General features: G+C 47.9%; 1 protein-coding gene across 1 annotated transcript; it reads right to left on the reverse strand.

Annotated features, from left to right (window-relative positions):
• Positions 1–820: 820 nt before the first annotated feature.
• Positions 821–18,211, reverse strand: PIF1 (PIF1 5'-to-3' DNA helicase). Its single transcript, XM_065409879.1, has 12 exons — positions 17,624–18,211; positions 16,412–16,541; positions 12,248–12,373; positions 11,962–12,115; positions 10,824–10,938; positions 10,641–10,747; positions 9,458–9,597; positions 7,313–7,419; positions 6,232–6,319; positions 5,171–5,316; positions 1,229–1,420; positions 821–877 (listed from the first exon to the last, which is right to left on the reverse strand). The coding sequence occupies exons 1-12, from the start codon at positions 18,209–18,211 to the stop codon at positions 821–823; spliced, it is 1,950 nt and encodes a 649-aa protein (XP_065265951.1).
• Between the last annotated feature and the right edge of the window lie 562 nt (positions 18,212–18,773).

The raw sequence follows: 18,773 nt of genomic DNA on the forward strand, positions 1-18,773 counted from the left end.
TAAGCTCAGCCTTGGAGTCCCTGAGCCTGCCTTTGTAGAAAATGGTGGATCCTTGGGGTCCAGTAAACTAAGAAAATACTCCTAGGAAACTGTTTGAAGGTTGGGTCATACCCAGAGCCTGTGAATGCATGACATACCCATAATCCCCTCTACTCCTACTTCTAGTACTTGCTATGACCGATTGCAGTAGATACATCCTTTTATTGTCATAAAGTACCAGCAAAATTAAGAGGACAGTTTATGACTCCACATTAACTTCACCCAGCAGTAAAACTAGTGAACTCTCCCTACATCAACAGGTGACACATTGATAGCATAAAATGGCTCTAAAGCCAGGGTGCACCTTACTTGACCTGCAGAGTGCCATCCTGATTGTTAGCACTTCACCAGCTGGAGATGGAATGCTGGTGCTATAAGTATGCTAATTGCTCTTCAGTACCCTTTCTGTGTGATGACAGCCACAGCTAGTAGGCTCCAGTTCAGGGGAAGAAGGGGGAGAGCCACATCTCATTTCTCCTCCAGGTTGCCAAGGACAAGTCCCACATTTCCTGATGTATGCATACTTGTGTAGAGAGGCTGGGGTGTGATGCTATCCTCAACCCTAAACCAACAGGACGTAAGCAGAGGTAGAATCTTCCCCAAAAAGTTAACTGCCTGAACATCTAGTGTTTTCACAGTGGGCAGGTGTGGCCTTTGAGTCAATGAAGCAGAAACATAGATGAAGCAAAATTTCACCAGTGGTATAAGATGTGCACAACAGCAGGGCTGCTGAAACCAGAACAGTCTCTGCTTGTGCCGCACAGAAGTGCCCAGGGTATCCTCAGCTAGATTTCCCATTCTCCTTCTCCTCTGCTTCAATGTATCTGTGTAGAGAAGCCTAGGGGAAAAACAAAGATTTCCAGTGAATCATTTCTCATTTAGTCCTTCTATGGAGGGGAAGGATTGGGCCTAGGGAACTCTCACCTCCATTCTGTGCAGTGGATCAGTTAGTGGGCTGTAATCTGAATAGGACTCATCATAGACTAAACCTTCTTTCAACCACAGTGCTAAACATCCTTCTTCTATCACATGCTTCCCCCATCTATTCTTACCTGCCTTTCCCCAATCCTGTCCCTCCCATCACTACCTGCTGCTCCTCTGCTTTTTGGAGGGACTGTTCAGATTCCGAGTTTCAGTGCCTGTCCCTCCTTGCAACAGGCTAATGGAGATCCTCAGTTGCTGAATTTACCTGAGATAGAAGTTGTTCTTTCTGTAAGTGATTGTAGAACTGTAGCACGTACGGATTGGCTCTCACAACGTTGGGATCAAAATCCAAAACCCGGAGGCCCTGAAGGCTACGGGCTCGGGAAAGGGCTACATAAGCCTGACCACTTTCAAAGACACGAGACAGGGAGATCTCCACACAGTCTAATGACATGCCCTAGTACATGGAAGATACAGGTAAAAGCAAGTGAGCTCGCAACACAAAAGCCATCCCACACATCAACACCACAGCTTCATATGGAACCCATTGCCCCTATCCCCAATATAGTGAAGAACTGTCGTATGAGTGTCAGGAAAATGCTGCTCCTATTAATATCTAGCCCTTCCCAATGCAAAGGGAACTTCTCTATGAACTTGGCAGGAAGTAGATCGATGGGGTTGAAAAAGGGACTTCCTGGGGACATTTAGGTGAAATGGAGCAGGATTGTCCTTAGTCCCTCTTCTAACTTCCTTTTAGACACTTCTACTGAGAATTCTGGTCTCCCATGGTTAAGAAAGATTAATTCAAACTGGAACAGGTGCAGAGAAGGGTTACTAGGATGATCAGAGGAACAGAGAACCTACCTTATGAGATGAGACTTAAAGAGCTTGACATGTTTAGCCTAACAATATGAAGGCTGAGGGGAGATAACATTACTCTCTCTAAGTACATCAGAGGGATAAACAGTAGAGAGGGGGAGAAGTTAAGGTTTAATGCTGGCACAAGAATGGTGTGACCCTACATACTGACTATTGTAATAATCTTTGAACAAAATAGGCTTTCTGAGGTATCATTTGAAAACTAATAATTTGCTAGTCAAGAATATCATGGTGAAATGCATGCAGCAATATTGTTTGTGAAGTTATGAATTATCCCTATATGATGCTGTTAGCACATGTTCAAAACCAGACAACAGTGCCTAGGCAAAAGTTGTTAAACAAGTTATCCTAAATAAAGGAAACTGAGGTTACTCACCTTGAACTGTATATGTGTGGTTCCTATCTGTATTCCACTGAGGATTTTACACATGCGCCTGGAGCCGGAGCTTTTGAAAGTAGTACTGTTTGGTGGTCTGCGCACACACCCTGCACTGCCTTGTGGTTTTGTACGAGGCACTAAAGGGTGTGGGGGGCTGCCGGCGTCTCCAGTTCCTTCTCCACTGCAGACCTATCGGATCTGCAGCAGAGGGGAAGTAGGGTGGGCAGTGTAATACAGATAGGGACCACACATCTCAAAGAATCTCCAGTTACAAGTAAGTAACCTTGTTTTCTTCTTAGAGTGATGGCAAGAGTTTCTTGAATTTTAGCATAGTGGATCAGGAATAACAGTCATAGAGGCTTAGCAGTGCCTGGTGGTTGGAGATCCTCAACTGGAGGCCCTCCTCATCGAGTATACTTTCCTCCCCAACATATCCAGTTTCCTGGCTTCCTTTGCCTTAGGTGGAGGGTCCTTGCTGCCTTTATCTTTCCTGCTCATTAGCAGTGGCCACAACCAGGGATCCTGGTGGGGGTTGGGTGTACAAATAATCATACCCCTTCGAGAGCACAAAATACTTCCCTCCATCCCATGGCAAAGCAGATATAGAGGATGTGGGGGTTTGCCACAGAGCCCTCATGGGATGCAAGATGGCCTTGTTCAATGCTAGGGCCACCCTTGTCAGTCCTGAGGGTGCCAATATGTCGACCAAGGCTGGGGCTGACTCCATGATCTCCTCCACTTTAACACCCAGGTTCTGTGCCACCTGACAAGAGCTCCTGGTGAGCCTTGTAGTTGTCCTGTATAGATGCTATAGCCATACCAACCACTGCCTCATCAGGGGAAAAAGGACAAGGAAGCTTGGACTGGCACCAGGTTTGTACGTCCTCCATTGCTGGATGGTGTCCCGCTGGGGTATCCTGAGCATTGCTGACTTCTGCCCCCAGAATGGAGCCCCTCTCCGAGGGGGAAAGGTGAAGGCGCTCTCGCCTCTGATGGTGCTGAGCAACATCGCCTTGAGTGGGAGCCCTGGAACAGCTGAGCCACCCAAGGGGTCCAGATTGGCCACTGGAGTGGCATCTGCCATTGGATAAGAGGTGACGCTGATGGGACGAGCCCTTGAGTCATGGCTACCAGGCACGTAGGGTCTGCCCAATGTCTGCTCATTCGTGAGGTGCATGAGTCTGCCTGCGATTTGGAGCCCAAAGACCCACTCCTGGGCGACCATGGCGGTGCTGGGTAGTGGTGCTGTGATGGTGTGTGGTGCCGGGATGGTGAGTGTTGATGTGAGAGTGCTGCTGTGGCGAGTGACACCGTGGGGCTGAGACCCGCGAAGATGAATGAGATGGCGGATGGTGTCTCGCCATCATTGCCAGCCTGCCCAGGGCCGGTACCTGCCTTCGTGGAATGGAGTCCTGCGATGCTGGACCTGTCCCTTGTTGGCCACGATTCGGGGAAGATGGCAGTGCTGGAAGGGCCAGGAGGCTCCTCACTGCCTCATATGCCTCAGGGTGTCAATGGTGCAGCCAGGGCTGTAACCCCTCTATTGCTCACCCTCGGTGGGGAGTCCATGGGCACCAGACACAATGGACCGCCTCCTCGGACCGAAGTCAATGGTGTCAAAGTCAACAGTGTCGACAGTTCAATGTCTGTTTGAGAGTGGCCCAGCACAGGTCTCACTCTCTCAGGCATCCTCCTCAGGGGGGAGCGCCCCAGTCTGACTTTTTCCATCTTCTTCTTCAGCACCGGTGATGGAGAGCAGCGCTGTGTGAACGGTGCTGACTTCTTAGCTGGAGAAGTATGTTGGTAGCGGGTGGTAGTTGGTGCTAGGGATCTTGGGCCATGCTGAGCCCCTCTAAAGGAGGCCAGGACACTCCTAACCAAGGAGGTACTCGGTGCCAGATTGGGTTGATGCTCCGACGAGGGGCGAAGTGCTGCCTCCATGAGAAGGAATTTGAGTCTACTATCTCTCTCCTTCCTGGTTCTGGGTTTAAAGTTTTTACAAATCCGGAACTGTTCTTGAACACGCCCTTTTCCCAGGAACTTCAGGCAACTATTGTGCAGGTCACTAACTGGCATGGGCTTGTAGCACACTGCTTAAATCCCCGGGACCCAGGCATGCTCGGGCACCCTGGGCGGGCTAGCTCCGCAGGGTAGGCACTTACAAACATTTACATCTATTTATTCGTTACCCTCTATTTACAGGATGAAACCACTAAGGTGTATCACTTGCTAAATCAGAGATTAACTGCAATCCAGTGACAGCCACAGATGAAAAGAAGGAACTGAGGGGGGTGGTGGGTCAGCAGGTGCCTATCTACTGCACTATGAGGGCGCCACTCCAGGGGGCACCAGAGCCGACCCGACAGATACCACTGGGGAAAAACTTTCAGCAATTTGCTTATGTTTTAGCCTTTTAGATGTAGGTTTTCACTTTTATTTGCTTGTAACCATTTCTAACTTTCTCATATTTGAATTCACTTAATCTTCTTTTGTTAATAAACTTGTTTTATTTATAACCTAAACCAATCCAGTGCTCTGTTTAAACTGAACCATTTGGTAACTCCAGTTAAAGTAACAAACTGTTGAACATTGACTCTGCTGTGCCTAAATACATGCCTACAGAGTAAAAAAGAAAGATGGTTTAACTCCAGGACACTGGGTAACGTTTTCAGGCCTGTTGGCTGCTGCTCCAGAACCGTGAATGGTAGTACCCTTTGAGCCAACATACCTTAACCAAGGCAAAGGGAGGAAGAGGAGGCAGTTTCCTTCCTCCCGGTCATCAGCAGTGCAAGCATCCTTAGGCAACCCTGCCCCCAAAAACTCCACTTCCCCCAACCCACACAGGTGCCCTGGGGCTCCCCTCTCCCGCTGCCAGTGGCACAAGCACCCTAAGAACATGAAGGTAAAAGGGAATACTTTTTGTGGCAGTCTCTCTATAAAAGCACTAACCTGGCTCTTGTGGATGGATATGGCCCATGCCAATTTTAGAGGTAACTGTTGACGACTCAGATAAATTCCAGATGGACCTTTGAAGACCCATCGCTCCAGCCTGATTACCTCTGTGACCCCACAAAGAAACCTCACACGGGGCAGTCCTGGGAGAGAGAAGAGCAGGTCAGAATAAGGAATGTCCCTCTGGTACCAGTGTTCCCAGGAAGCAGGAGCCTAAGTATGCCCTCTTCCCATCCCTTCCCATTTCAGACCAACTCTTCCATGGGCCTTGGGGCTCTATTTAGAAAAGCACAACTCAGTCCTGCTGCTCCTCTAGCACAGTGGTTCTTGCTGGGGGGGAAGATAGCTCAGTGGTTTGAGCATTGGCCTGTTAAACCCAGGGTTGTGAGTTCAATCCTTGAGGGGGCCATTTAGGGATTTGGGGCAAAAATCTATCTGGGGATTGGTCTGGCTTTGAGCAGGGGGTTGGACTAGATGACCTCCTGAGGTCCCTTCCAACCCTGATATTCTATGGTTCTATGACCCTGTAAAGCATTCAGAGAAGGCGCCCTTAAGTAGGAGAATGAACAGAACTATTTGCCAGAAACAGAGCAGAGAAAACATGAAATAGTTGGGTGGAGGGTTGGAACACTGCATTGCTGAAAAGCTACATTTGTTCTTGCTATTGGAAAGATGTACTGCTGCAAGGAGAGAGCATGAGTGCACATGGTCAGAAACCAGGTGAGAACAAGCATGCAGAGCCAGAGAATGATGAAACACACACAGAGCAAACCTTTAAGCAGCTATACCTGGGGGCTTGGCCTGCTCCTTGGTTCTCACAGGTAGGGAGAACTTGATGTTGCAGAAATGATTACTCTCCCACCCAGGAATTGCAGTAGGACTAACAGCAGACACTGGCAAACAGTCATAAGCACATCATATAGGGTTGCCAATACTCCAGAATTGTCATGGATTCTCCAGAAATTAAAGATTAATCTTTAATTACAGATTATGTCATGGGATGAAGTCTCCCGGAATATATCCAACCAAAACTGGCAACCTTAACATTATATACTCACCCTTCCCTTCAGTTTCAAATTCAACCACAACCCCTCTTGCCCCATTCACCAGACCCCGGGACACATCCAGGTTCTTAGTAAGAATCACCTAAAGTGGAAAGGAAAGATGGATCGATTTGTTTGGTGCGCCTGCCTTACAGCTCTATTCATTCACCTGCCTTGCGCCAGTTCTGCTCCTACATCAGAGGCTTCAGAATAATTGGCTGATACTGTTGATGCTACTGTAGAACCTAGCAACAGCAGATGGAATCACCTCACAGTGAAGCCATCCCAGAGCTCCTCCTTCCCCAGGGCTCTCAGGTGTTGAGCTTCACAGGGCACAGATCCCATCACCCCTTTACTCTGTGTGAAATTGCTCTGGGAAGATTGTGAATTGGTTCTGTCTACAACCTAAGTCACATATTAGCGACACTTGGATCTCTGGGAAGATTCCTCCCCACACTCCATCAGCTTACAGGGACTTTAAAGAGACAGAAAGTGGCCAGGGAACAATTCTCCCATCCAGACAGTGTAGGGCCATTGTAAGCAGCCCTATGGTGCCCCTCACACCCAAACCCTGGTGTACAGGGTGTACTGGTGATGGGAGGCCAGAGCCTTAGCACATGGTGCTGCAGGGATTCCGAGCTGTGCCATAGTCCATAAGAAGCGTAGCTCTAATTTATGCTGGGAGCTGAGCAGCCTAGAATCCAGACAGTACAAAAGTGGCTTTAAGTGGCCTTTTCCTCCAGTCCCCACCCCATCTGTACTTAGTGATTCTGTGCTGTGCATCCAAAGTCTCTTTTCCATTGGACACAGAGGAAGCAGTCACCTTGGTCAATCAGTCTTCAAGCAGAGACTGAGACTTTGAATTTAAACCAAGTGGCTTTCATCCACCTGGATCAGATTGCAGAAAAGGTGAAGGACATCTTATAAATTAATGTAATGGCCTGTTTGTTTAAAACAGCCTGGGGTCTGAGGGGTGCTTCCATTTCACACCCAGTCCACATCCCTGTGCTGTTATCCTTAACTCTTTCCCCAAATACTGACTCTAATCCTTCTGTTCTATTGGCCATTACTCCCCATAAAATATGCATATGCTCACCTGGGCTCCTGGTTTCAACTGAATACAGTGACTTACTGGACACTGAGCATCAATTGCTTTGACTAGCATGGGATCGCTATCCACAGCCTCATAGGAGTGCATTTCTCCTGGTGAGGACAAAAGCAATACAAACATGGGCTTACCATCAATCACCACACAACAAAGTCCCTAAATATGGGGAAGGCTTGGCTCTCACTCCACAGCAGGTTTCTCCAGACTGAGCCAGAAGGGTTCTTAGTTTCCATTTTGAACTCAGTCCCAGAAATCCTGCTCTCCACACAACTCTTGTATACCCCAGAAAGGATCTCTTCCAGTAGCTTCCAAGAGCAGAAAGCCCCTGCTGGCTCTCCCCTACCACCTGCTCCAATTTACACCTTCCAGAGCTTGTGGATCTGAATGTATGTCTATACTGGAATGTAAGCCCTGGGTTAGTGGGACTCGAGTCAGTTGACCCATGTTAGGGAACGCTGGGCTGGAGCATCTACATTGTATTTTAACCCTTTGTTAAAGACTTTTCTAACCCATGCTTGAATCTAGGGCGCTGCAGACCAGACTCAATGTAATCACATCCCAGAGTCCCTCATGCTCTATTCCCCCACCCACAAAATAGTGAACATAAGAACGGCCATACCGGGTCAGACCAAAGGTCCATCTAGCCCAGTATCCTGTCTACAGACAGTGGCCAATGCCAGGTGCCCCAGAGGGAGTGGACCAACAGGCAATGATCAAGTGATCTCTCTCCTGCCATCCATCTCCATCCTCTGACAAACAGAGGCTAGGGACACCATTCCTTACCATCCTGGCTAATAGCCATTAATAGCCAGTGTGGCCGCTCTAGCCCCAGGAACGTGGTGTACTGTGGGAAAACTGTACTGCCTGCCCTGCATGTTACAGGAAGGTTGAACAGCCCACCAACCTAGCCTGCTGAGCAGTCATTTTTGGTCTGCTACTGGAGCCACAACATGGAGAAGGCGCCTTTTGATTAACTTTCTTGCTTGCACTTTCACTCCTGTGTCAGGAAACTGACAGAACAGTCATGAGGCTCTGGTGGATGTTTCAGCACTGTTTTCTGTCCCACAAAAAGGTCTGTTTTTAATAGTGTGGATTGCAGATTACTGGGATAGAGAGGACTAAGGAAGTTATCCCATGGAACTATGGGATACTTATGGCTGATTCCTAGGACCCAAGTCAAGTGGGGCTTAACTGGAGCTTGCACCCTCCAGCCCAGCAGCATTCTGGTCTGAGCCCTAGGTTAGTGCAATTACAGTGTAGATGCAAGTGGGGTGGGGGTGGGGGGGGACTTGAGCCTGGGGTCAAGCATGGATTTACTTTGCAGCATAGACATGCCCAGAGAGGCCAGGCACTGAGCAGTCAGACTGCAATTGCAGCTTTAAGAGTGTGGCCACCTCTTCTTGCTCTGCTTCCCTCTCACAACCAAAGCTACCATGGAAGGAAAATTTAGCACAGGGAGGTTTTGGAGTCTGCAGTTTCTATAACAGACCTGCATTTCCCAGGAGTCTCCAGCTTGTAGACCCCCATTCCAGCACCCGCCTCCCTGAGGAGTCTCTGGCTGCAGGACAGTTGTTAGAATAATGGCAGAGTCTCCTCCCTTTTATGCCTTTGCCAATGGATGAATGCAAGACCCCCCCCCCCCCCCCTAGTTTTTCCAGCAAGACCACCCAGAGACAGCCAGGGGAGACTCTCTGGGCAAGAAACACTTAACTAGCAGTGAAGCAGAAGCAGCAGACTGTGCACTAGCACCTCCTGAGAAGAGGCAGGCCTGCTTGAGGTATTGGATGGGAGGGGAGACTAGGAAATTAATGAATTGAGGGGCAGGCCTGGTCTACAGCTGGTTGGAGTGAAATATGAATGTGTGTAATAGGACATTTGTTAGGCATAGTTTACGCAAATTTCACATAATCTATACTATTACCTGTATAAATTATTAAAAAAAAACAAAAAAACCACCACACATACCCTAGGCAGGTCTGACCCTACAATAACCCCTCATATCCATGAAGCCAGCTGGAAGAGGTTGCGACTAGAGCAGCTTGAGCTCCACAATGCCAGTTCTCCATTCCTCATTATCTACAGTGTCCTCTCCTCCTGCTGAAATTAACAGCTCTTTCTCCCCCGGGTGTTTACCTGGTAACTGTTGCAACCGTCTCTCATTTGTTAGTTCCACATCATCCTTGTGGGTGCAGAGACGAGTTGCAAGGATCCCATCTCTCTCAACCCTGTTGGTAGCGGTTTGCATCAGTTGCCTGGTGACTTCATCTGTGCACCTGGTGGAGATTGGGGGGAAATAAGTACCATAATAATAAAACAAGGAATAAAGGTTTAAAGTCTCCAGCAGGAAATCTCAGGTGAGAAATGCTAAGAATAGTGATATCTATTGTATGTCTTGGGCAAACACCACAGGGTAGCTACCCCTATTGAAAGTGTGAGTTATTTCAACTTGTGCATACAAGTCCTGCTCTCCACATCCCCCGTGGCCTTATCTCTCCTACTAAGGTCCTTAAGGTCTCCCACCACTGCTCTAATGGAGCTTCTCTAGGACTAGTCATAGTGGGAGCACAAATGTAAACAGGCCATTACAGTTAAGCCACTGTGTTGTTCCAGACCTGTGCTGACTGCTAGATCTACTCTATTGCTCCTATTGAAGTTGCTGGACTGATGTAACAATAAAAGATTGAGAACATTGTTAGTTACCAGTGTCACTGAAAACATCCATATGGGGATTTCATGAGATATCACCAACACTTTTTACCCCTTGGATTCACAAGGTGGATGCATGTGACAAGCACATTCTTGTCCCCTCCCCCGCATCTCCTAATGCCCATGGTTGCCACCTGCAAGAGCAGCTCATCACCCACACAACCTTATACAGAGACAGAGAAGGACACTTCCAGGTGTAGGGTTAGGTTCCAAGGAATTGAACATCAGGTTTCATTTGTTAATTTTATACCAGCATTGCCATATTGTTCATGTGTCTCAAGACCATTAGATCCATCAACAGTCAGCATGGCAAGTAAAATGGACACCTTGGAGCAGAGACTATGAGTGATCACAATGGAGGCAGCCTGCTCAACCGGGCAAGAAGCAACTAGTATTACTGCTTTCATTAGTTGGAGGAGGAGTTGAGAAGCTGTGGGGCTTGGGAGTGGGTGAGGCAAAGATGTGTCCAGGTCCCTTAACAGCCATCTACCCAGCTATACCACCTTTAGATGATGTTGGAGAGGTAGCCAAGTGACACCCCCCTGCACTGGGCCATCTATGGGAAGTGGGGGCAAGTAGGGGAGGGAGGAGGAAAGAGGTTCCTCCTCACCTGCCCAGGCGGATTGTACGCAGGAGTGAGATGAAGCTCTTTTCAGTCTGTCTCCGCACTTCTGTCAGCTCCATGTTCACGTGGATGCATTTCCTCCAGCTCTTTGCCTGTGAATAAGTTGTTCATTCATTAGGAGACAGCCACGAACAAAGTCTGAAGTAGTGGGTAGGGATGGCTTCACACCTGGAAGCAGAACTTGGTTTCCTCATTGCTTTTGCTGACTGGTGGCAGTTGTAAGAAGTCCCCACAGATGATCAGCTGTATTCCTCCAAACGGGTCATCCCGTTTCCTGACAGCTCTGTAAGGGGAGTGATAATTTAATATTTTCATTAATGACCTTGGCACAAAAAGTAGGAGTGGTCTCATTAAATTTGCTGATGACAAAATGTTGGGAGTCCTCATCAATACAGAGGATTTGTCAAGAACAAGCCATACCAAACCAGCCTAATGTCCTTCTTTGACAGGTTTACTGGCCTAGTGTATGTGGGGAAGTTGCATACATGATAACTTGATTTTAGTAAGACTTTTGGCACATCTCCACATGACATTCTCATAAGCTAACTAGGGAAATGTGGTCTAGATAAAATTACTATAAGGCAGGTGCAAAACTGATTGAAAGTCCTTACTGGAAGAGTAGTTATCAATGGTTCATGAAAGGTAATTGTCCTGCTCTACTTGTGACTGTTAAGGCCTCAGTTGGAGGCCTCAGTACAGTTTTGAGTGTCACATGTTAAGCAAGATGGAGACAAATTGGAGAGAGCTCAGAAAAGAGCAACAAAAATAATAAAAGGTTTAGAAAACCTGACCTAAGAGGAAAGTTTAAAAAATCTGGGCAAATTTAGTTTTGAGAAACAAAGACTGAGGGGGGACCTGATAACAGACTTCAAATGTGATAAACAGCTTCATAAAAAGGATTGCATTCAATTGTTCTCCATGTCCATTGAAGGCAGGACAAGGAGTAATCAGTTTAATCTGCAGCAAAGAGATTTAGATTAGATATTAGGAAAATCTTTAACTAGAACGATAGTTAAGTACTGAATTAGGCTTTCAAGGAAGGTTGTGGAATCTCCTTCATTTTAAGAACAGGTTGGACAAACACCTGTCAGGGATGGTCTCTGCCTATGTGGTCCTGTCTCAGGACAGGGGGTTGGACTAGATGACCTCTTGAGGTCCCTTTCTATGATTCTATAATCCAGAGCCTCCCAACTACTCTAGCCATTAGCAACCTTACCTCCCAATACAGCAACAGGTAGGATAAGGCAATCCATGATCCAAGGAACTTTATCGGAGTTATAAGGACTCTTTGCTGCATGACCCTCACCTGGCTACTGCCTCCAGCTTATCAAAAAGCTTGCCCTCCACCATTGAAATCTCATCAATAATTAAGTGCTGGCAGCTCAACCAATGCTGACGCACTCCAGTTCTTTGAGCCAACTCAATACACTGATCTAGCGGAGCTTTCCCAGAACCAATACCTAATGAAAGAAGAGAACAGAGTAAGTATCATCTTTACCAAGATGCCAAGAGTTCCCAGGTCCTTTTCACTCATCTTCCCCATAGCATAGCAAGCCAGGGAAGGTTCTCAAGCGGAAAGTTATCCTCCTTACCTGCAAAGGCATGGAGCGTGGTGCCACCAACATGACAAGCTGCCACTCCTGTACTGGCTGTAGCATAGGTGCTCTTTGGGGGGAGTGAACCCACAATCTTTTTCAGCAGATATGACTTCCCAGTCCCTTTTAGAAGAGTATAAAAGTTCTTTCAGAAAGAGGCTTTCCCCTGACACCATTAGAGACATGTCCCCAAAACCATGCAGTTTGAATTCCAGTCCCAAATGCCTCCTAATACCACCCTCCATTCTGCTCATTCAAAACTTCACATGTCCAAAAACACTAGGAACAAAAGAAAAGAACAGCCCGACCACATAGAGCTCAGGTAGTTGTAAAACCAACCGTGTCAGGAAAGGGTTAGCTCGGTTTGACCATTTAGATAAAATGGAGTTTAGGGGTTATTTGGCCCCTCCCATTTAGGGTGCAATAAACTCCCCACACTGGAACCCAGTCATGGAGGAGAAACCATGGTAGCTATAGGAGTATCTTAGCGTCATCATTGATATTGGCAAAAACCTCTCCCCAACATGGATGATTTAAAAGTTTTCACTTTTTGCTAAAGTTGAATTGTTCTTTCCCTCATTCCACTTTTTAATGTGCATCTTTGATTAAAGTTTCTCCCTTACACCAAAATGAAACTCTCAAGCATCACTAGATACAGCTACACTTAGACAAAAGGCTTGACCCATTGCGCATCTGCACTAAGCGTCGCAGAGTGCGTAGGTTGCAACAGTGCCAATTCCAAGTGTTAAAAATTATTAATCAAGCCCCCAAAATCATGAGATTAAAATCTAGTGTTTAAAAAAATAAGAAACAAGTGAGTTCTCTTAATTGCCTTCTGGTTTAAGAACCTTTAGGCTTCTCATTTGATGCTTTGCTCAGCAACTACGAGAACCAGAAACTTCACTTAAAATTAAAGGAGATTCTCACATAATCACATGACTTCAGGGGCTGGGTATTTAAACAAACAAAACAAAAAAATAACATAAGACTTGTGATAAAAATCACAAGAATTGGCAACACTGGTGCAAGTAAGATTGTGATGCCCTACTTTGACAAGCAATAAGACAACAACCCAAAAATCTCTGCTCCCTTACAAGACCATATGGCTTAATAAATTAAAAAAAAAAAAGGGGGGGGGGGGGGGAGATGTGAGGCATGAGACAGGGCATATTTAAAGACAGGGCCTTAAGCATGAACCTCATCATGCTAAAGAGGTGCTTAGCTATGTCCTTCCCCCTAGGCCTCCCTATTGCTGTAGACAGGGGCACATCAGCATGCATTAATGAAGACTCAGGTTTCTGTACTACTTTTTGTAGTAATTTCCCTCTGTTGATATTCACCCCCCTCTTGTCAACTGTTGGGAATGGGCCACATCCACCCTGGTTGAATTGGCCTCATTAGCACTGACCCCCCACTTGGTAAGGCAACTCCCATCTTTTCATGTGCTGTATATTTATAGCTGCCTACTGTATTTTTCACTCTGTGTATCTGATGAAGCGGGTTATAGCCCATGAAAGCTTATACCCAAATAAAATTTGTTACTCTAAGGTGCTACAAGGACTGCTTGTTGTTTTAGTCTTAACATGGAGTCACAAACAGTCCCCATGGGCATTCCAGTCTATCTTACCACCCAGGCAAGATGGACTTAGTGATAGATGGTTACTTTACACACACACACACACACACACACACACACACACAATTTTCAGGTTACCCCCAGTCGCAAAGGACCAGTCACTTACGCCAGGTCAATTTGTACCTTAGATCTCACACCAAAGACAACGCTTGTATACAATTCTATAGTAAACTATCTAAGCCTTAAAGATTTAGTAATTAAGAAAAGAAATGAGAGAATTATTGCAAAGTTAAAGCAGGAAAACATACACACAAATGAGTTGCAGTCTATGGTTTCAAAAGGTGACAGCTCGGACTGTCTTTTAGGGCTAACGCAGGTTAAAACTGGGCATCTCTGCTTCTGTTTCATAGTTCTGGTCCTGTGAGAGTCCAAACAGCAAGAGAGATGAAAAATTTTGATAGCTACTTTTATTTCATGCTTCCACAATTCAAACTGATGAGACAAGCCCTTTTGCATATAGCCTCTTCATGGGAGTAAGGGGCAATTAAGTATTGTGATGTTCCACAATGGCCCACTTAGTTTTGATAAAAGAACAGGAGTACTTGTGGCACCTTAGAGACTAACAAATTTATTAGTTTTGATAGGCCTTCTTGATGGGCAGGAGATGATCCCTCCTGACTGGATTCACAATTTAAGCAAACATTTTTTATAGTTCCAAAGCAAAAAACTTAAAATATTACCATATAATTTCTCACTTATAGAATGTGATATTATGAAATGCTTGCAAATTGGTTCATGCTTTAAACAGTAAACACATTGTTATAAGTCCAATACCCATCTTAACCAAACTAACAGACAGGTGAAACAGACTGGTTTCTAACAATCAATTTGTCAGTGCTCAGCTTGGGGGTGTGACACTGGCAGACCAGGTGCCAGCTCTTGCCAACGCAAAACTGGTGTAGGAAGGGGTGTCACCAATGCTCCTGAATATGGCTCAGGGTCCCCCTGTTCTGGATAAGGCATCTGCCACTACATTTTCTTTCCCCTTGATATGGACTGTCTTTCCATGTCAACTTCCTGTACAGCTAGGCTCCAATGTAATAATCTAGAAATTGGTCCCCTTAGCTCAGTGTATTATATTATAGGGTAATGATCTGTCAAAACCTTTATTATAGAAATAAGGTTGAAGTTGCTTAACAGACCAAAGAATGGCATTGCATTCCTGCTTGATGGCAGCATAGTTCTGTTCAACGGGGGTCGGTTTGTTACTCAATAAGGCAATGGGGGCCTCCTGTTTCCCACCCCAGCCTGCATCAGCACCACACCTAACCCAGTGTTAGAAGCATCAGTGCACAGCACAAATAGGGTTGCCAACTGTCTAATCACACAAACCCAAACACTCTTGCCCCTCCCCCTGCCCCTTCTCTGAGGCCCCACTCCCACTTACTCCATCCGTCACTCACTCTCCTCCACCCTCACTCACTCTCACCAGGCTGGGGCGGGTGGTCGGGGTGCAGGCTTTGTGAGGGAGTCTGAGTGCAGGAGGGGCTCAGGGAGGGTGCAGGCTCCAGCCAGGCAGCGCTTACCTCAGGCGGCTCCTGGGAAGCATGTCTGGCTCCTAGACTCAGGGGCGGACAGGGTGCTCTGTGTGCTGCCCCTGCCTGCAAGGACATCCCCCACAGCGCCCATTGGCTGCGGTTCCAGCGGCAGCACTTGGGGAGTGAGCAGCACACAGACTCCCTGGCCACTCCAGCGCCTAGGAGCTAGAGGGACTTGCCAGCGGTTTCTGGGAGCCACGCGGAGCCAGGGCAGGTAAGGAGCCTGCCTTAGCCCCACGGCACTGCCGACTGGACTTTTAAGGGCCTAAAATCTCCCAGATTGGCCTCAGTAACCACTGGGAGATCAAGGCCCAATCCGGCAACCCAAAGCACAAAGGGTTTGCTGAAATCGGGGCTGACTAAAACAGGTTCTTTAGACAAAGCCTCTTTTAGGTCCTGGAAGCTTTTCTCACAGACTTCTGTCCATACCACCTGATCTGTTTTCCCCTGTTTTGTAAGGTCTGTTTTGGGGGAGGGCCACTATGTCGCTAAACCCCTTTACAAACCTCCAGTAATAATTGACCAGATCGATAAAGGATTGGAGCTGCTTCTTGGTTTGTGAGTCAGGCAGACTTCAAATGGCTTCTACTTTTAAAGGGCCAGAGCAAACAAATCCACTGCGCATCTTGTGTTGGATTAGACTTCTTTCCCAGAAAAAAGTTCTCATTAGTGCTATCACCAGTGTAGCACCACTGTTGATAGCACTAATACAGATGGGGGAAGAGGGCATTTTAACCACTAAGTAGATTTAAACTGACATTAATAAAGTGACAGAAACTGCCGGTGCTTTCACTATATTAGAGCTGCACAGGCTCAGATGAACCAGTGGGAGCACAGGTGTGAAACTTTTGCTAAAATTTCAGTGTGGAATAGGCCCAGAGTTTTCTTGGAGCTCACAATACCAAACTAAAGCTTTTCAGCCCTAATTTGAGTGCAGTTAGGACACATGGGGTAACCTTGCTTCACTTCAGCTATGCAGTTTCTCACCAGCACTGCCTGTAAAGAAGACGTTCTTCCCACTCAGCACTGCACTCAGCACAATGGACTGTTCCTGCGAAAGTCTCATTCGTGACTGCATTAGCAGAGATAGCTTCTTTGAGCATTTCATGTCAGCCGCCTGAAAGGAAGAAGTCACACTTGTGCACTAACCAAAAAATTTTTAACAGCAGCACATACTCTGCAGGCCTCATGGACCTTAAAACTTTTGGAGGAAATGTTCTCCCGTATACCTTTTCCCCATGGGGATTAGAGTGGGAAATAATTGGTGTCGCTCTACCCAAAATTTCAACTGCTAAAATGATCTCCAGTGAAATAATTGCATTGCAATTTGTTTGCAGTGTTGGTGTAGCTACATTCAGGAGCGCCGCCAGCTTTTCTGCCGCCCTAGATGGCGGAAGGTCCCGCCCCAGAAGATCCTGCCGGCGAAATACCGCTGCTGTCGCCCCCCCCCCCCCAAATTGTAGAGCCCTAGGCGGCTGCCTAGGTCGCCTAATGGGGTGCGTCGGCCCTGGTTATGTTGGTTCCAGCATATTAGAGAGACAATGTGAGTGAAGTAATACCTTTTATTGGACCAACTTCTGTTGGTGAGAGAGACCAGAAGAAGAGCTCTGTGTAATTCAAAAGCTTGTCTCTTTCACCAGCTGAAAGTTGGTCCAATAAAAGATATTATCTTTTGCAATGTATTGTCATTGTTAGTGTTCAGAGTCAATGGTTATTTACATGAAATGGAACAATTGACTTCTCTCAGACACTACTAAATATTTTCCTAATCTAGACGATTTCGTTGATTAATACTTTACATACAATTTAACCATCACTTTGGATGGACCTTTCCATTGAACACACCCAGCTAACGTTTTTTAAACACCACTGTCTTTTTCTACTCTACCTAGTACCTTGTGCTTAAAAGCATGTTAATTAACACATATTAGTCAGTGTATTTGCTAGACACACCCTATTTTTCTAGTCTAGATAATGGCCTCCGATCTACTGATGCAGGCTGTCTGCAGAGTGAGCAGCGCCCAGCACTCCAGGCTTTCTTTCTTTGCACGCAGTATTTAAGATGTGGGCATACCACTGAGCCACAAAGGATCTCCCCCCCTGCCCAAACCATGAGAGCACTCAGCAACTCCCCGTCCCGCAAGTCTCCTACCTAAGCCATATCCCAAAGCAGGCTTCCACCCCCTACCCCGTGCCTACCTGGGGATCTCTTACAGCGCTTACTCCAGCCGATTCTGTCCTGGCTCTTTTCCGAGAGTTGCTCCACAGACCGCTGTTCCCTCGGTCCCTCGGGGCCTGCCCTTTCACAGGCGTCGCCTCGCAGCTCGCGTGGGCCCGCTGATCGCAGACCTGCTGCACGTCCCGGGCCTGAACTGGGCTGATGGTGTCGAAGGTCCGCGGAAGGCTGCACAGCAGCCGCGCCCGCTCCGTGACGGTCTTCGCCCCCTTCCCCGCCGCCTCGTGCTTGATGCGCAGCAGCCGGAGGAAGCGCCTGAGGCTGTCGGGGGGACAGTTAGCGATCAGCAGCTGCACGTGCGCGGGGCCCAGCTGCAGGCCGCTTTTCCCGTCGCGCACGAAGCGCGTGAAGAGCCGCACCTCCCCGCGCAGCGCGAAGCTCTGCGGCACGCTGCCGTCGCTCACTTGCAGCACCAGCTCTCGGAACTCGTTCCGGCCCAGGGCGAGGGAGGCGTCGCGGATCACCCGGCGCTTCGGGGCCGGGCCGCTGGGGCTCAGGCGCTCGATAGTGACACTGCAGCGGATCCGAGCGTCCAGCTCCGCGCCCTGCATCGTCTCCCTAAAGCAAACAGCGCAGCGCTCAGCCCGGCCGGAGACCGGCGTCCGCCCTGCCCAGGGGCCCCACCGCCCCTAGCAGCCCGCGTCAGCTCTACCCGCTTGGCCGAGGCGCAGCGACAGACGAGGCTCCCGCTGGCGTACAGGCCCCGGGTCAGTCTCCCTCCGAGGGGCAGCAATGCTGGCGTGGTGGGACTGCCAAGCGCTGGCGGGGGATCGGGACCCGACACCGCGGCTGCGATTGCCCCTAACTCGCCAGTCGCGGCTGCAGTGGCGGGTCCCGGCTCCGGTCTGGGAATCGCGCTCTGCGCTGGGGACTCAAGCGGCTTCTATGCGCCGTAGACGGAGATTAAAAAATGCCGGCTGGGAACATAGCCAATCAGCAACGGGACTTTTAACTCGGGAGCCAATTGGAACTGGGGGCGGGGCTTTGCTGATCAAGGGGCATGGTCTGAACCGCACCAATCAGCAAGTCCTCTGCGTCTGACCAAGGATCTGGGGCGAATCGCCGTTGCCAGGACACAAGAATGAAACAAACTTAATTGCTGAGAATTCGCAA

The sequence above is a fragment of the Emys orbicularis genome, chromosome 8 (genome assembly GCF_028017835.1).
Source record: "Emys orbicularis isolate rEmyOrb1 chromosome 8, rEmyOrb1.hap1, whole genome shotgun sequence".
In the NCBI taxonomy this organism is placed as follows: Eukaryota; Metazoa; Chordata; order Testudines; family Emydidae; genus Emys; species Emys orbicularis.